The following is a 23,178-nucleotide window of genomic DNA, read 5'->3' on the forward strand; positions in this document are numbered from 1 at the left end:
GCATCGTTCGACGTTCGGTTTTGTCGTCACGCAGCTCTGGGCGCTGACGAACCCTAACTCTCGCGACACCGGATCAATTCCTCCAATGAGGCGCGGTGTAATAAACCGAAAAGCGTCGGAAAAGCCGTCGAGACTGCTGGATTCAAGCTGCGACGAACGAACGAACGAGACGACAATCAATTGTAGCTTCGTCAAAGCTCCGCAGGTCAGAGCAAACGTCAACGTAATCTACCTCGTTGTTGTCGTCATCGCTGCGGCCAGTTCGAAACGGAGCGTTGTACACTGATGCAGTAGATTTATTTTATTCGATGCTTTCACCACGATACCGCACCCTGTGATCTGCGTCACCCTTATGCTGCGGAGACGCACCGTAGATAGAATAGTCTGGGTAGTAAAGAAGTTGACCAAATTATTTTTTTTTTATCTACGTTGATCGGAGAAGTTGTGTTACAGCGAAGTAACTATGTAACTAGTCTGTAGATTATTCCCACTGGTAATCGTTAGAAATGTGTGCGTTTAGATCAAACTGCGCGATTCCAGGCTGTTCAGAAGTAATGTTCAATAGAAAGCTTTCTAAGCCGAGCGTCCGCTAGGTAACAACTTCTTTCGAGTCTAAATATATTTTTTGTCGTGGATCAGTTACCGGGCTTAAATCGCAAGAGGACATGTGTCCTATAACTGAATCCCACTGTTGTGCGTATTTGAGGCTGCGACATGTGCCACTATACATGGTCAAATATAATAGAAATTTGCTGGAAGGCACCACTGAACTAATTCATTTTGTTCCTCCTGTGGACTCCTAAGCGGAGCGTCCTTAGTGTTTAAGCAAGGACATGATAGGCAACAACTGTCGCCGCAAATTGGACATCTCCTTATAGCTACAGCCATACGTTGAACTTCAGGGAGAAAAAACAGAGCGTATTTCCGGCATTTTTCGGTGCACGTTTGTCTTCGTACGGTAATCTCATCGTTGTTGGCTTGACAATCGTTCCAGGTAGCTTCAAGCGTCAAATTGGCTACTGACCTTCCAAGGCTGCGACTACGCCAGCGACGATCATAGTAGAATATCATGCTAAATGTATTAGATTTATTTACTCATTTATTTTCCATAAAAAAAGTAGCACTTAAGGAGCGGTTAGATATGCAGTGCTTAGAAGCATAGACACGTGTGTATTGGCTGAAAGAATATCAGCACGCGGCGAAGCAAAACAGAGAGACCCGTTCAAACGCACATTCTACTTATTAATTTAATTAACTGAACTTGAACGTCAGTTGCAGTTAAAGCGACCTTCTTGAAAATCGATACCACTCCGTTTCAACGGCCCCAAAGCCTGCAGCAGGCCCACGCTTCACGATACCGAACAGCCCGACTTTCCTCGGATAACGCGTTTGGACTTGTTGCAGCCTTTGGGATTGACGGAAGGGATAAGACGTATGGCGTATGCTTTTTACTTTATGCTTCTGCGAACATTACAGTTGTATTCTGGACAAAGAAAACAAATATGGCATGTGTTCTTCGGCTTATTTTATCTCTAGTACGTAATGTTTCGTAAGGCCCAGCTTATCTTCGGTTATTATTATTTTTTTTTACTGTTTCTGACTTCTCGGTGAATTCAGATCGACGTTCTAATAATAACACGTACAAATCGCTGAACAGTAAATTGATAGTATTTGTTGTTAGATCTTGTTGTACATCACTTTAGTCACTGGCCGGCAAATCCGTCCTGGTCTAGCCGGTATACACATACGATTTGTCCTTGCTTTATAATCACTTATGTGCTTCGTCCAATGATCCTTCCAGCTGTTTGTAGCCTGAAGCAATTAGGGCTGGAGTCCTAAGTGGTGCCTGGGCGTGGTCAGGATGTGTAGTTTTTGACGACAACAAAACAGAAACTGCGAGCTCACAGGGAAATTCACCTATGAACCTACTTTTGCCCTCAGCGCACTATCGATGCATGAGAAACACAAACACGGACAAAGTAGACGAAGAAAACTTAATAGACCGGTTTCACAGGACAAGTACTACTACCATAATATATATATTAGAATTGTGAAAACGGGTAGTACATTTTTAGTAAATATAGATATAGTTAACGCGCGTCTTATGCGCTACCTTCAGACAGATTCTGAAAATGTGTCCGTACCTAGGAACGTGCCAATAGAATGAATATATACAATAACTGATCGATGATGGGACGTCATTTATTAACGAAATCGCAAGGCAGCCTTGTTCGTTCTAAGCCTAACGTCATCGCATCCAGACCTAGAAACTGCGCCACTGTGATTTATTTAGCTGCGCAAAACAGCATTTACGCAGACGGGCGAAACACTTAACGATCCGATGTGGTATCATCCGCTCTTCATGAGCGATTCTGTTTCGCGTAGGGGGAAAACATCGATCTCGAGAAATGATTGTTCAGGAATGTATCGATCGACTCCTTGCGTTCAGATTGGCAACAGTGAATGATGATACCACGCACGTATAGGTATCTGTAAATTGTGTTTGCTTCCAAAAAACATCTACATGATTCTAAACATTTGTAACAGCGTCATAAAATGAATTTATTAACGACTCTGACCTAAGCTAGTAGTAACTCGCCTTATCGAACGTCGCCGAATCGTTACTGTGTCTCTCTCTCTTTTGAGAGCTGGCGTAGCGAACCACCTAACATGTTTCTAATACGAGGTAATATTGATTGTGCCTCGATAAAAACGTAACATTCACTCAATCAGCAGACTCACTAAAAGGTGTGTTTGGGCCACTGGTCATATCAACCGTAGCGCATTTTCTGTGTTTGATTTTATTACATAAAAAAATATTTTAATCAATTATCGCTCCCGGTAGATTCTTTTTTTGGTATCTTAGTCAAGTCTAGTATTAGGTCTTGAATAACTAGTCAATAACCCTGCAACTCTTCTGGGTCAATGAAATACACCGGTTATGTTAAGCTTTCGTAATTGATGGCATCCGCAAAATAGAAGGACAAATCGTTCAGATTACTTTCAAGTTTAGTAGCAAGCCATAAACCGAGAAAAGATAATGTCGCTTCTGTCCCAGACCCAATTTTAGTATAGCATCCCTGCTTTCAAGGCTGCCACCGTGATGACCTTGTACGCTATAGACAATAGGTAATTTTCAATATAGGTCATGATAACACAGTCTATATATATGTGTGCACACGGAACTTTATTTACATTACCTTGATAGCTCAGCGTTGACAACGGCCTGGCAAAGAGGCAACTTTGCTTAGAACGAAAAGCTATTACAAATGAAGGCCTGCTCCTTCGATGTGAACGGCTGGCCGTACGATTCGAAGGCCCTCTCCCGGCGGTTAAGCACGCTTTACGATGCTTCTTTGGCAACTGTTCTTAGAGTGCACCTATCGCTCGGAAGCCTTTTCGCCAAACTTAGATTTTTGCCCAACAGATCTAAATTAGTTAGACAAATGCTACTGAATCTGTGAGAACTCATTTCTTATCCGCTCAAATAAGTCGCAATTTGAAGCTAAACATGCCTTTCCTAGGTAGAAGGTAGAAAGTTCATATAGATTTGTATATAGACATATGCGCATCAGGATGTGTCAGAGGATGTTTATACTGTCAGTCAATTATGTATTGACTGATATCACTTAATTAATTGCAATAATCTGTTTTTCTAGGCGTTCGATAGAGCTTCGTGACATCGCGGACATCATTTTCAATAGGGCGGAACATCTATAGGCATATCTTGATGAGCATTTTTCAAGCAATTTTGGTTTGGACAAAAAGGTTTCGAATCAATAGACTTCTCTCTGCGGATACCTTTGAGATGTCTGTTGAACTTTTCGAATGAATAGTTCACCGTTCCCAGAAATGTCCTGGCAGAAACGGCAGTAATTTTAAACATTTGCGATAGAAAGGAAAGTTACACATTTATGTACGATCGTTTGAAATTCTAATGTTTCAAACTGTGATGAGCGAGATGCCTACTACATATATCTATATATAATTAAAACACCTGTTCGGCCATTTACTATCAAAGGAAACCATCGGAATTAAAGAGATAAACGAAAGAGGTCTATTCAAATTTAACCGCTCCTGTTACTGAAACCTAATGTTCGCCTACCCGATCAGTTCAACAAAACTCATATTCAGTCATTTCTTGTAGAGAAATACGAACATAACATGCTGCCTTCTACGTCTATGTATCGAAGGTAATAGAAAAATAGAGGTTTCATAAGATGTAATATAGTAATGTAGCTTTATCGTTATCCTAATATATTTTCGGTTAACCTTATGTTCCGCACCACTTAGGTTGCCATTCGAGTGGTAATTATATCATAGATCTCTAGCAATGAATTCGCTAAAGTAGACATAGATGGCGGCTGTGCTAGAAACTAGAAAATGTGAAATAACTGATGAATTTAGCTACCTGCGCAGTACGTCTAGTATCATAGAACAGCATGGCAAATACATCTAACGTGCATATCCTTAAGCGCCATCTGGTGCTAAACTATCCATTGTTGACAGTGAGGACGCATGGTTAAGATCGAGCAGACGCAATTCGAAATAGTTCCGCCATTATCAAAAACAGCTGTCGACACGAACAATTGCAGTTACTTCTGCCTCTGTTATTGCAGCTGTCGGTCTCGATGTACTGCGTAATCGTGTTAGGTCGTGAGGGGACTCGGTACAGAGTAGGTTTACTTTCGTCGCCGACGAACAAAAGCCATCTGGGAAGCTGCTATGCCGCTTCTCTGGCATTCGTGCGATAGTATATTTCCAGCTATACCGTTTAATCGTTCAGTCTACCAGTTGACAGTGGACTAGTAATGGTCGTTGTATCATCTTTCCACCGCTGCTGGCCATGATGCATGGTTTGCTTTATTGCTAACCAATATTTCATCGCTAAGGGTATCACTGTTGTTTTTGGCATGGCTGTTGATCGTTCGCGTCCCCCTCCTCCGTGTAGCCTCTCGCCCTCAGTTGATTAGAAATTTCGGGATCTTTACGTATCGGCTAGCAGAACTATATATGCATATATGGAAAAAGCTAGAAACGATAAAGGATCATTGAGCAGCGTTGCTGGACAGAATGCCATTTCGTCGACTTCCTTCCATAGCTTGGGTGTATGCAGCGTGTTTGGGAGCGAAGGGAAGCTGCCCGTCAGCGTCGTTGACGCGCCGTACCTTCCCTAATTGAACAAACAGAGGGAAAGCGTTTGAGAAAAACTGCATAGTTAAAAACTCACTCGGCAGCCTCTTGTGCATCAGATGCTTAATCGGCATCGGTACATTATCGTCAACAACAATAACAGTGAACGTACGTGGCGTCATCACCATTATCGGTGTGTTATTGCCGAAACATCAGCTTACAAACCTGACGATTCAAATCAACCAACCACAATAGAACAAAGGAAAGAAACATTACCAGTGATGAGTAATAATGCTTTCTTGTAGTGAAACATAAGCAGGTTTACTACTCCAACACAGCTTTTAGGCATTTTCAGACTGCACCGAACGATGAGTGTCTAGGTTTCGTAAAACGTAATTACTGATCTGTCTGGCCAGATTTACCTTACATAAGGTAAAAATTGTCTAGGTGGACCTGACGTTTATGGGGCGGCGATGTCCAGCAGTAGATGTCAACTGTGCTTTTTTGTTGACTTTGACAATGGACAATCGTACGAGACACAGCACAATTATCATGGACCATGCATAGGCATCATGCGAGCCTTTTCTACGTTACTTGTAAAAAACGTCTACGCATTGTGCAGACTGGGGTGTCCCCATGCCCATGACGAAACCAGTGGGCCAAACCCGCATTGTCATCTCCGATCTGTCATACATCGTCGTCACTTGGCATTTGGACACAACTGCTGTTAATGCCGAAAGAGGTAAAAAGTTGACGGAGAAGACCAGCAGCTGCCACAACAACAGCAACTATTTACTTATTACGTGCTTTGTTGCTGTATTCCTATGGTAGTATTGGCCAATGGACTAAGTTTTGCGCTGTTTGTCTGTGCATCCAGCAATTTGTCGGGCTTTCCTTTTCGCTGTCACGTTTCAAGGGCACGCACGAATCGTCGTCATTATGGACGATCGTAAAAATTGGAAGCTTCTAGTGTTCCGACATACCAGAACAACATGACATTCAGTGGACGAATGAAATATTCTATTACATTTATGGAAAATAAAAATCTGCCAGAAGTATATCGGGCCACCCTATCTGCACCAACGGACTTGATTTGCGTTTCTGTCATGCGCATGATGTCTAATCCTATGTCCCTTCAGTTACGTGAACACTTACCTTCATTGAATTAGAACAGTGTTTTACTGACGAATTCATTAGTGGCGTAACAGGTTCGTTTGCGGATACGCGGTGGCTTCAGACACAAATGGATCAACGTACGAACAAATCCTCCATTGTGTGAGGTTATTCCTGCGCACAGCAAGAAAGGAACCCATGCCCAGAAAAACAAAGGCAGAAGATGCTTCTAGCGCGCACGCTCGATGACATATTAATATAGTTAAGCGCTTCGCATCTGTTGCTATGAGTTCCTCTGGCTCGCGCAACGCTGACGCATCCCTAATGCTTACCAGTAACCCGTGCTCTTGCATATGTATGTGTGTGCGTATGCATGTACGTTTCTGTCAGCTTGCTCAGTTGGCAAGGCAAAAGGAGGCGAAAACGAACTACTTCAAACATAAATCGATTGATTGACCGGCGCCAGACCGCACAGGCTTCGAACGGTCATTTCGATGACGACAGTAACAATCGACTGCCCTACTTTATATCTATCCTTTGTTTCGTTCTAGCTTTATTGCGCTATTTATTCGGTTCCTTATTATTATGGTACGCTAAAACGATTATGACGCGTTGCTTCTATTGACCGCGTTACGGCAGCAGTGCAACTAAATCGAAAGTACAAATTCATACTTCGGAAAAAAGACCAAAATAATATATGGAATGAATATTGCCAGACAGAGGTACCCTGACGAAAGATCGGATCTATGTAGATTTGCATAAACAAAGAGAAAGTGGGAGAACGGCCACAAACATGTTACCGAAGCGATTGCGAGCGAGACAAGCAGAAACCGCAAACTCGGCATTCGGTGTTGTTTCTAGACACCTCAAGACCAAGCGATGGGCACAACTGTGCACTCGCGAAAGTACGCGGGTGCCGACGGGTACAGGAGCAAAGCTGAATTGCCATTACGTAAATTACGCCTAATTCGTAATAGAAAGAGCCGAAAAGGCTCTTTTTCTTTCTTTCTTTTTTTTTTTTAAATTACAACGAGAATAGAAAATTCAGTTTGTAGTCAATGTGACGGTTGACATTTAAGCACCGAAAACAGTAAAATCTAAGTTGACAAGGCGTTTGCTAAAATAGTCAATTTTCATCCAATAGGAAGGTATATGAGATATCCTAGGGTACAATATTAACAAGATTAAAAAAAGGTTTTTAATATTGATATTGTTTATGAGTTGGCTGTTTTGGCATCTCATACGTTGATATTTTGCTTCGGTCTGACAAAGTCAGAGTTGTGTATATTTTCGAATAGGATTTCTCGTGTCAACTATTACGATGACAAAACATTTGATCGTTCCCGTTGAACCACCGAAGACTTCTGTAAATCGGACTGCCCAAATAAGGAGGAAACTGCTTTTCAGCCACGCTGACCAAATAGAATCACTGACTGGTATTGTTATCGTATAGCAGCAGCACGGTCTGTATCGAGAGCAGAGCGGTACTGGATTGACGACGACAAATATTTCAACCAATGCGTTTTGTGCGCAAAGCGAAGAGTGCGACCTTTGGCTTCTTTCGGAAATTATATTGTACATCGTCAATCACAGTCGTTTGTCGCTTTGGACGATCCTTTTCGTTTGTAAACTTGCCTTCTAGTAGATGAGCCCCTAGACAAGGCTCCATAACCGTGGTCCATCAGAACATAATGAGCTGTACAAGAGAGTACAGTGGTAACGGATTTGCAAGTATTCCAAAAGGTAACTCATCCAGTTAGTTTTATCTGCGGAGTGCCAACTCGAGTAGAGAGAATCAGCCCTATCAGAACTATCAAGCTTCGTTAGTGCATAATATAGAGTAGGGGTGTACATGTGAAATAGTATGAGGTGTTCTCAGTGATCTATTATCTATCTATCTCAGTGATGTTGACGAAAAATGACTGATCATATACTCTAGATTTTGCTCCGATTGTGTTCTATAAGCATTGCAACAACTTTTACGTTGCTTTCACCCGATCGGCTAGTCTATGCAAAGCTCTGAAACATACAGAGCCTATTGTGTACACTTGAGAAATTATCTCGATCCCGACGTAGCTTCAGATTTGTTATACGAATAATATATAGTAAATTCATGCTTTTCTTAGTTTAGATCTCATTGCTGGTCTGTAAGGAACAACAAGCAAGAGATAAACTCGAACTGAGCGAATGTTAGCTCTACGTCTGGGACTGGCACTAAGGGTTGTCTCAAAAATCCTAGACTGATTGAACCGGACGGCTGGCCGAATACAAATCCGTTATAAGCGGTAGAGGAATAAGGTTAAACGACATTATCTTTTCTGTATAGGCTAATTATCCTGGCACTACAAGGTAAAAGCTACAGGTCAGCGAAGGCTGTCACGCGCCGACATAAGTGGTAATATCAAATTTTGCAGATATTATAATACACCTTCCGTAGCGTACGTCAACAGCGTTTGAATGAATCTACACAATTTGTGCGCCCGGAAGTACAACGTAACTTTCAGGAAAGGGCAAAACCAAATGTTTGTATCAGCGGATTATCTGCAGCCATCCGTTTAATTCGAGACCGAACGTGCCGTGCACCCAGAATATAAAAGAGGGTAGGCCAACGTTTAAAGATCTTTAATCTCTTTTAAGGCTAGGCTTTATAGGGACTAGATATCTTGTTTTATCGCTCGTTCTTTTCTTGTAATCTATAGTTCAATGTTCAATTTTGCTCATCTTCATTGGCTTAATGAGTTCTTTATATTAAATTCAAAATCAGTTCGAAATCAGTGGAATGGTGACGCATGAAAAGTTTCCATTTTTTACAGCTCACGCTAGGCGATCACGACTAAGTCGTACATTGTAAATACGATATTCTCTGTTTTGAGTAGTGAGAGAATGTACGCTGAGTACTATTTGTAGTGCGTACTCAGAACGTGTACGCCTGCGTACGGCGTTGCACCGGATTCGATACCATCTATTGATCCCGTAGGATACTACCGCAGGATTTAGTAACTTGAATGTATGGCTGAACCAGTCAATCGACGAAGCAAGCGTTTTTCTGTCGAAGCGCGGAGTTAAAAAATTTAACTTCAGGACATGTGATGGTTTTGAAATTAAGTAAGCTTTTTCTAATAAACAACAGTTGTTCTCCTGCAGGCAACATCTACCGTTCAATTGCTCCTTTTCTATCTAGCATTACTGGCGGCAAAATAATTTCCCGAACATACGCGAATCATATCAGGTTTTGCAGATATAAATCTGCAACCAGGTAAACATGCTTTGGACGAGATGTATTATGTTCCTGTACTAACAACCCTTTATCTCCTCTTTCGAGAGCCAATCATAACGGAACGCCCAATGAAACCGTTGCTTTTTTGGTATATGACGGTGTTGTTTAACTACTTGAGCCAATGGTAATGAGTAATCGTAGTCCATCATCAAACAATAGACGAAACAGACTTGAGAAGGAGCAATAACCGCGTCAAGGAGCTAGACAAGGATGTACGTAGGCCACAAATCATCAGCCATTTGTTACTTTAGACGGTCGTCGTCGGTCACCGTTTATTCAAATGGAATACTCGGACATTCAAAAGTCGCTTTGGCAGCAAAATCAATAATCAAAAAAAGAACCGTCTGTTCCTGTTACTTTTTTTTCTCGGTAAAACCAAAAAATAGATATCGATCCAGCAAACCGCCACTGTTAATTCTACTCGGCTAATTGTTATTGCTGCAAAAGCTTGTTAGTCAGTTGCTGTCAATGGCAGCCTGGAAATTTTGCTGATATACACACACAGGCGCCGCTTGTGTTTGGACGGAAAAACATTCATAGATGTGATCAAACTATTATGGACTTATCTAATCTATTGGACTAATCTCATTGTAGACCTAGGCTATCCGCGCCAATTTACCTATACGCTAGTTGCATATAATGACAAGCAGAGATTTTTTTAATTCGTTAGTAGCGCGATGCTCTGCAGTATCTGAAAAACCAGCAAAGCGAAATTATACTTGTTATCATATCGATGATACATATGCAGGACTCTATTCTATCTATCTTATACGCAAACAGGAGCATATTCATTTTTAATAAAATTGTCGCACTAATAGCAAACAATAAATATCAGGTTTATTTTTGAATTTTTAGGATCGCACGGAGCTACTTACCATGGTATCTACCTTGGCGAAATTGGTGATGGCAGCATACATAAAGTTTCCGGAAAAGTCTACCTGTCCAATAAAAACGAGCTTCATTTAGTCGACTTCAACTACGACGGAGCTGGTCCTGACGCCTTCTTTATGATCGTCAAAGAGGGCAATCCCAGCGCGGAGGGAATCAAACTTGCCGATGAGAACGGATCGTACGTTATCAATGCAGCATTCGCTTGCCCCACATTGGTTACTTTTCCGCCACACCCTATCGTTCCAACACGATTAGTTACAAAGTAAAAGCGTAATAATATAAATGGTGTAATTCTGCCCAGGTACAGGCTCTCTTAACCAGCAATTCAACTGTCAGATACAGATCATGCAAACGGAACAGACAATTTATTTCACGTAATCGATTTTGCTTAGATGCGACTCAGATGGCTATTTTAGAATATTCGATACTTTTAATGTGAACATGGAACTATTGCAGGACCGCAAAGTTAAAGGGTTATCGCAGCGCGAACTTGTACCTGCCACTGGGACCGCACGACATCCGTGATGTGAAGTTCTTCTATGTGTTCTGTATCAAGGCCAATCAACTGTTCGGAGCGGTACCCATAACAAATCCACTAGTTCCTTCCGAGCAAAAAATTAGCGATGGAATTCAAGGAGCTCATGGCGTTAGCACTGGAGTAATTACCCTTAAAGATTCCCGTACTATGATCATTAAGGATTTCAGCTATGATGGAGCCGCTCCCGGTACGACCACTCAATAGGCATATCGAGCTGCACAACCTATTCAGCCAGTAATAAAATTTCTCTTGATTAAAGGTCTAAACATTTTACGTAAATACAAATATTATAGGTCCCGAATTTGGAACCATGTAGGCCGTTTTTGAGAAGCTCGGATTTAATGCTCGTGCCAGCTAGCAATAGGAAACAAGTACGCTGAGCTCCAAATCGATAGTTCTATCATTTCACTTCGATTTCCAATATCTACTATCTTGGGCTGTCAAAAAAGTATTGACTATTTTTTTTTTAACTAAATGGATCCAAATTTACATATCTCAGTATGAGACACGTCGGGCCGATGCTGGTGTCATTGGAAAGCAATCGTAGATGCACTAAAATTGTCGGGATGCCTTTATTCAGAGTCGGACTGCGTTGAAAATGAGTGAAGTTTCAGTTCCGCAGAACCCCGCTATATTCTACAATTTTATTACGATAAAGTCACGGGCCCATAAAAAATGTATACTGTCTATGGTTAAAATGCTCTATCAGAAGAAGAAACGGCTTAAAAATGGTACAGCCGCTTTCGTTCTCGAAAGTTCGATGTGACGAATTCCTTTCATGGTGGTCGATCAATTACGGAAAAAGTTGATGAAATTATCGTGAAGATCGAGCAAGACCAACACGTGAACAGCCATCATAGCAAACAGCTGTAAACGATTTGAAGAAAACTAGCTACGAAAAAGTTCCAATGTTTAGATACTACACAAGTTGACGGAAAGGAATTTACCTGATCGTATTAGAAACTTAACAGAAAGTCAACAAACTCAAGTCATTTCTAAAGCGGTTGATTACGGGTGATAAAAAGTAAATCACATACGCTGCGCTAAAGCGTTGGCCGACGCCAAAGAACATAACGCTTTGTATTTGGTGGGACTAGAAATTGTGCGTTGCAGCCTGCTGCTGCTGCTGCTGCTGTCTGGCCAGATGATTGGCTTGTTAGCAACTGATAAGATTACAACAAGGCATTGAAAAAGCCATCGACCAGAACTGGAGAACAGAAAAAGCGTTTCTCTGCAGGGGCGATGGCGGACCACGTATGCCTTCAGCTACCCGACAAAATTTGACAAAAGTTGGATGGAAGATTCTACCGTCAGACTACCATCGTTCCACATAGAGTTATTACAAATAGTGTTAGTTTAGTTTCATAAAGAAATACAGTAATTGCTTACGAATCTTCGTCCAGGAACCAGCGAACCTATACAGCGATGTAGATTATGGTTTTACCATGCAAATGGTACAAGTTCATAGATCAAAAATGGCCCATAGTTACTATGCTAATCCTATTTTAGAACATTAAAAAAATCTGCTTCAATTTGGCCTCGAGAACGGTCAATACTTTTTCGGCAACCCAATATGTCAGATTGTACCACACAGAATAATTGTTTAGTAAGAAAGAAGTGAAATTTGTAATGAAAATTTTCATGCAGTTATAAAATCATTAGTTTATGCTTTTTCCTTAAATATCACCTTATTTAACTTTGTCGAACTTGCTCTTCCGCAGACGCTTTCTTCACTGTTGGCCAAGGCAATCCGTCCACCGATGGCGAGAAGCTGCCCAACGAAAGAGGCAGCATCGTCAAACTTCCCCGGTACCAACGGCAGACCATTATGCTAACGCTTCCGCAGGATAAATCCTGGGCAGATTATGACTATCTGTCCGTATTCTGCCATCGTGCGCGACAGGACTTTGCGCATGTGCGTATCCCCCGAGACCAATTAACCATTCCGGTTGCGCGTGGATCAGGTGCGTACCGGAGAGCGGCGGCCTCTGCGGCGATAACAGTAGCGGCGGTTGCGTTCGCCTTGTTCAGAAACACCAATTGTAACTAAGGGCAGAATTAGGACAAGACGAAAACTGTCCAAGGACAAACGCAGGCTTCGGACACAAACAAAATCCTCTTCTTAGAAAGCCCGTTAGAACCTTTTTAGCTTCATATCTCCTTAATTATTGTTGCTTAACTCGGTGTCTTATCCTACTTATCCTAACAATTGGATGAAATAAAGGTTGTCGGCGAAAAATTCGACGTAGACGAAGCTAAAACTTAATTTTTAGGAAAGAACTATTTGCTTAGGCCGTATTTCCTGCAATGAATACCTTTTTGCTTTAATGTTAATTTAAAAAAATTGTGATAAACAGTTACAGATATACTCTTGTTTATTATTAATGAGATGACAGAACGTCTGTTGTTTGTTATAATGATATCAATTACCGCCAGAGTTAAACGGTTGCTATAGATTACAAAAGACCATTGGTGAAGTTGTCTGTCAGTTGTTTATATGTATAAACAACTGACAGACAACTTTAATTTAAACACGCTGCTGTCTAACCACAGAGCCGCGACTCAAAAACAAATACATATTTGTTTTTGAGTCGCGGCTCTGTGCTTAGACAGCAGCGTGTTTAATTAAATATTTCGGTTGATGTATGAGGGTACGACTCGAATGCGTCTGCTGATACGATAAGTAGTAATGTTGAATTCGGTGTTAGCTGTTAGCGAATACAGCCCATTTTCTCAACTGTCCATAAGAAAAGCCACAGTAAAGCACTTGTATTCTCCCTTCTTAGATTTGAGGCATTGACATGGGCAGATATACCATGTGTCACTAACTAAACCCAACACGCAAGCCGTACATTGAAAAAAAGACCTCACTAAAGTATTGGCGGCCGTTGCAGACGCCAACAAGGGAATCGCTCGAAAAGGTTCCATCATCACCGCGACCACTACAAAGGGGCCCAAAGCGCGTTCCGGCGAAAGCTCACATCTGGGCCAGCCCAGATGAGATGGCTCGCTTGTGTACTCGAGTCCAGCGTCAATTCGTACCACGAGAGAGAGAGAGAGAGAGAGAGAGTCTGGATCTCTTTATCCAAAGAGACCAATGTGAACTCTATCCAGAGTTCGTATTTTCATTGTGGATCAAAATATGAAAGAAACCTCTATGCAAAGAAACAATAATGAGTTATTTTGTTCACTCGGTGTCTGATCATCGTAAAGTTGGTGTTGGGGCTTTTTTGTCCAATGTGCATCTATGATTTTTGCTTGTGTACGTTTCGGAGAATGAAGGCTTCCTGGACTTAGAAAGGTCACTCGAGGGTCATTTTTGCTTTATCGTAGACAGATCAGCGTAAATTAGCCATCCATTGCACCCAAAGTAAAGCAGATAGGCCGATTGCAACACTGACGCATAGATAAGTGACAACGCATATATAAGTTACTTGGTAAACTAGATTAATCGGTTCGACGCCTTGTTGTATTTGATGTAGGTCACAGTTGACGCTTCAGCACCTCATTCATGAGTGTGTCCCAAACTTTTCCGTCGTACCTATTCTTTCCACTCTAGCGTAGTACTAACACCAAATACAAAACAGCTTTCTAAACTATCCATACAGAAAAAACAACACACAAACAAACGTTTACATATAAGATGAGCATGTATGATTTGAATAAAGTATCTTTTTTTCACAAAATGCGTGTCCTCAATGTGGTTAGTGTAAAGGTATAACAGAGGGAGAATAGAAAGTTAGCCGTGATGACCCAAGTAAAATTAAGTTCAACAGGAGCGCACAAGGTAATGAATAATAAGTTCAGCGCTCGTCTCAACTATCGTTGACTTAATCTACAAACTCTCATTGCTTCTACTTTTTTCTTTAACAAGAATATAGCATGCTCTCTGCCATTAACACCACTGTTGTTATTTATACACTTTTTACTTCTTCCTATCCTTAGACGCGGAGCTTTTTGCTTGTCCCAGCAACTAATGATACGAATCAATTAACAAACATCTCTCTCCTTTGCCTTTACACTGCCACTTTGAAATGACGAAAAGACTCATTTGATTACCAAACTAGTGAGTTTTAGTTTAGTGAGTGAAATTTATAATACACAAAAAAATTAAAGTGAACAGGACAAAAAATCACTTGTTTAATTTTACTAGCTTCGACGTATAAATGACTGGACGTATAATTTCATAGGTATTAGGTATAGGTATAGGTAAGTCTCAGTATAATCAAGATTCAGAAGCCTTTTTTGTATAATAGGTAGGATGCAAAAGACATATACTGCGGTTCTCACTCTTAGTGGACGTATCCCTTGTTGTGGCTCGCTGATGTACAAGTGGACGCACCATTATACCGATTTGACGATAATGCAGGAAGCCCAGAATCCAGAGTCCGATTGAATACGTTTGATAGCTACTTGAGCTACAAGTCTTTTTGTGTGCCTTGTACAACAGAAAGATAAGCACATTTGTCAATTGAATCTAGCTCGTTAGCATAGCCGGTGATGATTTTCACTAACGTAAATCACCATTTAATCACCATAACGTAAATACCACCCATTGTCTAAGTGCCGTAAGAGCACCAACATATTGTAATCCATCTGTCCATTATCGTCTTCTTGTTGTAATTTCTACATTTAATTTAGGACCATATAACATGAGCAGGTCCGTAATACTTATCCATCTTTTTATAGTGAATCTTAGGTGACGTACTAGATTAGTGCCTACTAACCCACGCATTTACATTACTAACCTTATGCTGGCAGACAAGGCTAGACTGTTAACAACCAGAGTTGTTCCCCCTACAATGACCGGAACCACAGCACGACCCACGATAAAAGTCACAACTCGTCCTGCGACCAGGACGGCAACACGAGCCAGCGGTCAAAACAGACCCTCAAGACGAAACTCGAAGTTTACTTCTAAACCTAAACCTGAACTGGCTGCATTTAACGAAATTGACCATACATCTGAATTAATCGGCAGTGAGTGACGAAATAAGACGCTGAGCTTGAGTCGCATATACTACACTTTTAACTCGCTACATTGAAAGCAATCGAAAGAAAATGCAAGGCTTTATTTTTGCGAGACATCTGATCCCGCCCCAAAACGGGCTTTATTTAGGTTGCTGCTCATGTTGGCGTGACATGCAATTTTCGTGTTTTTATTCGATTTTCAACTCATAGTGAACTGCTTTTCTATATCGCTTCACAGGCTGCAAAAGGGAAATATTTATTTAAATCTTTGGATTCTTTGAAACCATTCAGTGACTAGGTGCAGACGATCCAACATAATGAATTTTTACTTGTTGGCAGCATGCCTAGATTCTGGTCTGTAATAGGTAGTTGCGAATATAGTACTAGTTGTATATCCTTGCCATTATTATTTTTGAGAGAGTTTTGTGTGACAGGTTGCTTTATTTGTGTTTGTGTTTCGCTTCTACACAGCGATCCGCGAAGGTGTACCTAGGTGACTACCTATTCTTATGAAGTAAATCTTATACTATGTGGTAGAAGGCCTATTTTGTCTTCGATCGTTTTATAGATTCTTTTCAATTTCCTGGAAAGCACGCTTTTTGATGACTCGCTTCTTGCCAACTCTAAACACTGGCTGACAATAACTGGCTGTCTTCCATATTTCGGCATAAATGCGTTCTGCAGGAATAACTATCGGCTAATGATAAGCATTATCGTATACCATTGTCACAGGGCCGACGCCAAGTATCAAGTACTTCGGTAAACTACTTGGAGAGCTGCCCACTTTCGCCCATGAAGTTCGCGGGACAGTGTACGCCGCCAACGAAAATACCGTCGTTATCACAAACTTTTACTACGACGGGGAAGGACCAGGTTAGCGTATCTCCAGTTTTCGGCATGCGAAATGGTTGCATCATGCGGCCGCTCGACACTCACATAGATTTCAATCTATATGAATATAGAAATTACATCCACATTGCACAATCTGTTTGTAAAAATGAAAATTCACGGCAAATGACGTTCATTAAAATTTTCACGAACCGATACAGAGAGTTGAACCCTCTAATTGAGTTTTTTGACCTAATCTACTTTAGGCATTCGTTCTCAAGTTACTTTTTCCGTCTACTGATTTTAATTGGCCCGATTTTTTAGATGCGCATTTCTGGGTCGGCACTACTGGACGCCCGACAAGTGCGGGAATCCAGGTGGCCAATGAGGTGGGATCCCATCAGAAGCTGCAGCGCTACCGAGATGCCTACCTGGTTCTCACTCTTCCTGAGGGAAAAAAAATCACAGACTTCAGCTACTTTGGTGTTTGGTGCAAACAGGCCACGGCGGACTTTGGCCATATCAAGATTCCTCACGATTTTTCCCCTCCTCGAGAGGTGTCCTTGGGACCAATTCCAACGTATGCTCATGGAACGAGTGCCGACGACGTCATCGTGAAAGACTTCAAGACCCTCTTCATCAAAAACCTCAAATACGATGGAGCTGGTCCTGGTGAGTAACTGCGGTCGCATTTGGAGAACACAAGGCAGATACGTACGATCATTAAGTAAAGAAACTGTTGTAAAACATATTCACGATCTTGGTATCCTTACTTTCCTCACCAGATGCCTTCTTTCTGGTGGGCCGGGGACAGGCTCCAACTCCGAATGGCATTAAGGTGCCTGATGAACGCGGCAGCCTGAGCCGTCTACATGGCTATTATGGCGAAGACATCACAATCCGACTACCTCCAGGCGTGTCCGTCTTCGATATCGACTACTTCGGCCTGTACTGTATACGTTACACCGAAAACTTTGGTCACGTGAATTTGCGCCAGGAAATGTTAAATGTCCCTACTGATATCATGGCTCTCAAGTCCGAAATCCTGACGTTCGACAACTGCGAAGACATCATTCCCGATCACCTCCAGGTTTCCTGGAAGATCGATGGACAGAATATCTTCTTCAGACTAAACGGCAGGGCGGGTAGGTTTTTGCAAGGCTTGATAAGAGCCAAAAAGCAAAACAGTGTTGATAGCTGGCGTACTGATACTGATATTTATTAACGCAGGAGGGGTCGCCTAAGGAAGAGCCGCTTTAAACTTAATTAGTCGAAACGAGCGAAACGTAGTTTTAAGAATTCTTCAGAAAATGTATACAACTTTCGTGCCTCACACGCAAATCATTTGAGGTTTAAGCACATTCGTGTCTTCTTTTGCTAGTTACATGCATACGTGTTCTTTTATGTGTCATTATCTGTCGATCTCAGATCCGGAACAATACATTTCATTTGGAATATCTGGTAAACGCGACCGTACGACGATGGAGCATGCCGATGTCGCTGTGGCCTACTATGACAAAAAGATCTCTCTTATCGTCCTGAAAGACTATTTCCTCGAATCTCGAGCGCAGTGCTCTACAAACGGTGGCGTATGTCCAGACGAGCACAATGGCGGCAGGAACGATCTTACTTTAATTTCGAGCGAATACAGAAACGGCATCATTGAGGTCGTGTACAGCCGTCCCTTAGCTACAAGTAGGTGGATAAGCAATTAATCGATAATCCTAATCGCTTGCTAGAAGTCCTCTTGCACACATCAGCAAAAATCTTGGTTCGACATTCAAATACTTCTTCTAATCGTTGTGAAGTATCACAACGACGCTTTACGACCCAGCTCGCGGATCTATGATACAAGTGTACTGGGACTTCACTCGCAAATGTGATATTCGCAACGATGCTATTAGACATACAGGTTTATGTGCTACAAAGCCGTGTAACAATAAGTACGGGGGTACTTTTCGGACTTCGCGATACCAACTTGCAGGTCCTACCTACCACTAGGGTCGATCAGTTTGGCTCAGCTGGCAGCATGTTAAATATTTTTAATTTCCCGCTCTAAAACAACATTTCAGATGATCTCAACGATCGAAATATACCAGCATACGGTGACACGGCTATCGTAGCAGCTATTGGTCCTTGGAGCGATAGCATTATACTCAAACATACAAAATATGTTACCAGAGGTATGAGCATAAGTATAGTGAACTTTAAGTGCTAGGAACACATCATCATGTCGCAAGCACTCACTGATAGTTTTGATTCCCTGTTAATTATTTAGATACAAAATAGAGTACGTCGATCTAGTTCTACTTTTCACAATGGGCCGTGGCGTGACGTAATTAATTCGTATATGTTTGTACATTTGATATCCAGAAGTGTCGTTTGCGTTGGGTTCTTTATATCTAGAAAAACATTGACGACGGTTCGAATCGTTATTTACACTATATGTCCTTATATTTTGCTATTTCAGATACAATCTTTATAAATTTCGGTCGTCCACCGATCAATCAGTGCTTACCTCTAAGCAATCGCAAAGATCCTGCTGTAGCTGGCCAGCCTTTTGCAGCAAGAAAGATTAAGAACGTGAATAAATTCACTGCCCAAATCGGGCCCACGGGAGGATCAAAGGGTTACGTGAAAATCACAGGTAGCTTTATATGTAATTGGTTTTTCTTTGGAAGACCTACAACTATATTGTGTGAACGCATGAAATTGTTTGAGATTCTAGGCCTGGTTCCGGAGACTTCTTAACGATGGTACTGGGACGCATAGAGTATTTGACACATATTGCTCAATAATCGTAATGATCATTTCGTAGCAAACAATACCCGTTATAGTATTGGTAAAAATTTTAGCCATAGCAAAAAAATGGTAACGAAAATTCCCGTTCTTTTCATTCGGGCTCACAGGCCAAGAAGGCTGGGGTATCGCGTGGTGGATCAACGGTCAGCTGATTCCAGAGCTGCATGTAGTTCGGGGACACAATTACACGTTTGTCGTCGAAGGTGGTCTTGAATCGACAAATACGGCTAAATACCACCCTTTCTATATCACGAACAGTCCCGCTGGGGGTGGAGCTAACCATATTGAGGAACTAAACTCGGACGTAAGTTTTGCGCGCTATCGGGATGCCTGTCAGTGACAATTTGAACGGTTCACACTTTGCTCGAAGTTCATTAATATTTCATATGAAACCAGAAGCAAACATGACTTCGATGTGGATTCATGGATTAACTGAATTATACTCCTATATCTACTTTATAATTACTGAGTACCTAATTACTGACTCCAAATCTGTGGTTAATTAATAAGAAGCGGAACTGCCTAACCGGTCGTACCACTTGATATGTATAATGTTCTTTCGTGTCGTGCTAATGAAATCTTATAGAGCCATAAGGTATACGCTGGAATTGACATATCACCGGAGGGAAAAGTGACTCCCGCGACTGGGCGATACTGCGAATGGAAACATAAAACCATAGATCTGGCGGAAGAGGTAGATACGTTTGAGGAATACAAGGCGACGCTACGTCTACAGTGTGATCCTGGACAACCTGGTACCTTTTTCTGGACGCCTGATGGCAATACACCCAACACAGTGTACTATCAGGTGAGAGAATTGAGGAAGAAAGTCCTCAGTAACACAGCATCAATATATAGTAGCTCAGGCCTCTTTATAAGATAAGACATTCATCTTGGTGATGTTATACGAGGGGTTGTCCGTTCTTCCAATATAGAGGTGGTGTGGCCTATTCTGCTGACTCTAACATGCTTTTGCATAATTGCTTTATTTCTGCTTGTCGTTTAGTGTTTTACCCATTCATATCTGGGATGGAAAATCCGTGTTCTCAATGAAGGCGAAAACTCGTCCACTTCGCGCTCTGCCGGGATCTCGTTGCTAACTGTCGCTTTGATCTTTCAACGGCTACTGAGATAATCACCGAAGTTCCGTGATGATTCGTGCCGGTTTTTTATTACCATTATTATTAGTTTACCTATATCATTTTATATACTATTTCTTATAGTTAGATTCGTCTATGCATCCACAAACTATACAAAACAAAAAAGTATAAACACTAATAATAACGACATAATGTCAATTACAGCCTGAAGCCGCTCACATAGATGAAGCGCCCGTATCAATTTTCTGGTGAAAAAGATTTGTTTGCTGAGCATATCTTTGCTTTAAAAGCGTATAATCGACGTTTATTAACAGACATAAACAAATCATAGCAAGGGCTTTTCCTTCGACAAAATAGCTTGGAAATATCGGTCAGTGTTTTCGGAAATTTTAATAAAAAATAATATGAGGGGTTTAAAGATCGTCCACACAACACCAAAGATTCTATTTGGACATCAGCTGGATACTATGCATCCGCTAACATTATAGTGCCCTAGCTTACGAATAGCTAATTGATTTTGTCTCCTTTGCAAGATATGGCCGTCGTCAGTGACGATTTTGTGCGGGCGCACATGTAAAAACAATGGGCGGCTGGCTTGAAACGCTTCTTACCTTCCCTTTAAACTGCGCTAGAAGATCAAGCACAAGCACAAGCACACCTTCCTAGACGTCTATATCCTTCATTTCAGTCTGAGGGAAGTGGTTTCATACTCAAGCGGAAAATCAAAACAATGTGCAAATGATCTGCAATTCAAGTATATATATGATCAGAAATGTTTGTTGATTTCCACCTTTGTCAAACACCTTGTATTTAAAAAGCTTTTGTATTGTCAGTACGCAAGGTACCTGATAAAGGTGAAAATCGATGAATGTAATTAGGAGAGTTTGCGACAGTTGAGTATGGGATATTCGGCTCTGCCTCCTAATTGCTGCATAAACGGATCAGACCTTAGACATCAATTTCCCGTTCAGACAGAATAAAAATAGCTGGGTCTCCATAACACCGGTTTGTGCTGTGTCTCCATAGGAAGGCATGAAGTGTGGCACTCGAACATTTTTCTTCTAATCGATCCCCTCTTGTTCCGAAACCTTTTCCGTATATATCTTGTACATGACTTTATCCATACACACACATGCCCATAACACAGCAAAAGATGAGTATATAATTAACAGCACAACCAGCGTAAATACACATTTGATATAGGTTAAGAAGGAGCAGCCGTAGTGCTTCTCAGTGAGCAACGGCGCAGTGAGGTGATGCCACCAGCTTGACAAGCGACATCCCCTTGCAGTGTCTAATTTTCTAAGGATAGCTAATTCGATGGTATAGGATGCGACAACTATTTAGATAGTTCTATATAAATATGCATAGCTAGATAAAGGATTGCAAAAGAACAGCCAACGTGAACTTGTGGAAAAGCGAAACAAAGCGAAAAGACAAGTGAGAATGGGGCAATCGATAACGGACTGCCTGTGCCTGCAGGCCCTGTCCCGCCTTCGCGGGTGAAGTATGATTGATTATTAGTATGTTGTGGTATGGACCTTTGACGACAAAATCCAGTTACGGCAGCAAAAACAGGTGTCCGATATAGATTTCGATGACCGCCTTCAAAATGGACCAAGATCGTTAAGCGTAGAAGGGCTAAGCAAATATGTTCATCTTATTTATGATGGTTATCGTTGAATCGAAATGAGTAAAACATTACTGAACAATGATAAATGGTAAATGATTTGTAGAGCAATCAGAAAACGACGGGGCTCGTGTCCTGAAAGCGGTTCAATTATAATCCAATCATGAGTAACGTTATTATCATTATTAACTATTTTTATTATGATGAGTATGTTTTTAAATTTCACATTGAATAGGCCTGTGATAATATGTTAAGTTAGATGGTCACATAATGTGTATGACTGACTCATTACTATGATTACGGCTAAGTAACAGACCTTCGTAAATACATTACGCGGACCCATAGGTATGTTAAAGCTGTGGTAGGAAAAAATCGTCACTCGACACTTGAAGGTTGTTTATAGACTTGGCCTGATTTTTTATCATGGCTTTTCTAGGACATTCATGTATTTTGCTTCACTCTACTATGAATAATGCTTATATATGTGAAGGCGTATTAGAGTCGGCGCAGTAGAAGTGCCATAAGTCCGTAAAGGAAATATTTTTCTTGCGTTTTTTTTTTTTATCTTTAACAATCTCCTTCAATAAATGATGTTATCTATAGTTAATCGTGTGCTTGATTGAATTCGGTAAACTTGAATCTTCTAGTAAACCTGAGAGAAGCAAAAAGTTTTTTGCTTCCTAGTTATTTCTTAAATGTCTTTTTCCTGCATAATAGGATTATGTACCATCTTTCATATGATTTTCGGGCACTTCATGTTCTTTTTGTTCCTAGCCTAAATATTCTTAAATGTACCAGCTTTCAAAATGCGACAATTTAGTATTTTACCATATTAGAGCAGCATTTGAGATTGAAAAATATAAGATAGTTGATTGAAACTATTCAACAATAAAAA

General features: G+C 41.2%; 1 protein-coding gene across 4 annotated transcripts in view; it reads left to right on the forward strand.

The window, feature by feature from the left end:
- The window catches only part of LOC111252066 (protein Skeletor, isoforms B/C-like), an 80,131-nt gene extending 57,246 nt beyond the window's left edge, over nt 1–22,885 (forward strand). For 2 of the 4 annotated variants that reach the window (XM_022809431.2, XM_022809432.2), the window contains 12 exons: nt 10,379–10,592; nt 10,871–11,139; nt 12,674–12,916; nt 16,656–16,796; nt 17,076–17,423; nt 17,537–17,896; nt 18,180–18,446; nt 18,824–18,934; nt 19,222–19,398; nt 19,661–19,857; nt 20,140–20,361; nt 20,560–22,885. In XM_022809431.2, coding sequence (XP_022665166.1) covers nt 10,379–10,592; nt 10,871–11,139; nt 12,674–12,916; nt 16,656–16,796; nt 17,076–17,423; nt 17,537–17,896; nt 18,180–18,446; nt 18,824–18,934; nt 19,222–19,398; nt 19,661–19,857; nt 20,140–20,361; nt 20,560–20,688 — 2,678 coding nt within the window. In that variant the 3' untranslated portion in view covers nt 20,689–22,885. Of the gene's footprint in view, nt 1–8,681; nt 8,847–10,378; nt 10,593–10,870; nt 11,140–12,673; nt 12,917–16,655; nt 16,797–17,075; nt 17,424–17,536; nt 17,897–18,179; nt 18,447–18,823; nt 18,935–19,221; nt 19,399–19,660; nt 19,858–20,139; nt 20,362–20,559 lie in introns of those variants that run through there. The other 2 variants (XM_086991668.1, XM_022809433.2) reach the window with 2 other exon arrangements.
- Nucleotides 22,886–23,178: the final 293 nt, after the last annotated feature.

The sequence above is a fragment of the Varroa destructor genome, unplaced genomic scaffold, assembly GCF_002443255.2.
Source record: "Varroa destructor unplaced genomic scaffold, Vdes_3.0 BEIS01000005.1, whole genome shotgun sequence".
In the NCBI taxonomy this organism is placed as follows: domain Eukaryota; kingdom Metazoa; phylum Arthropoda; class Arachnida; order Mesostigmata; family Varroidae; genus Varroa; species Varroa destructor.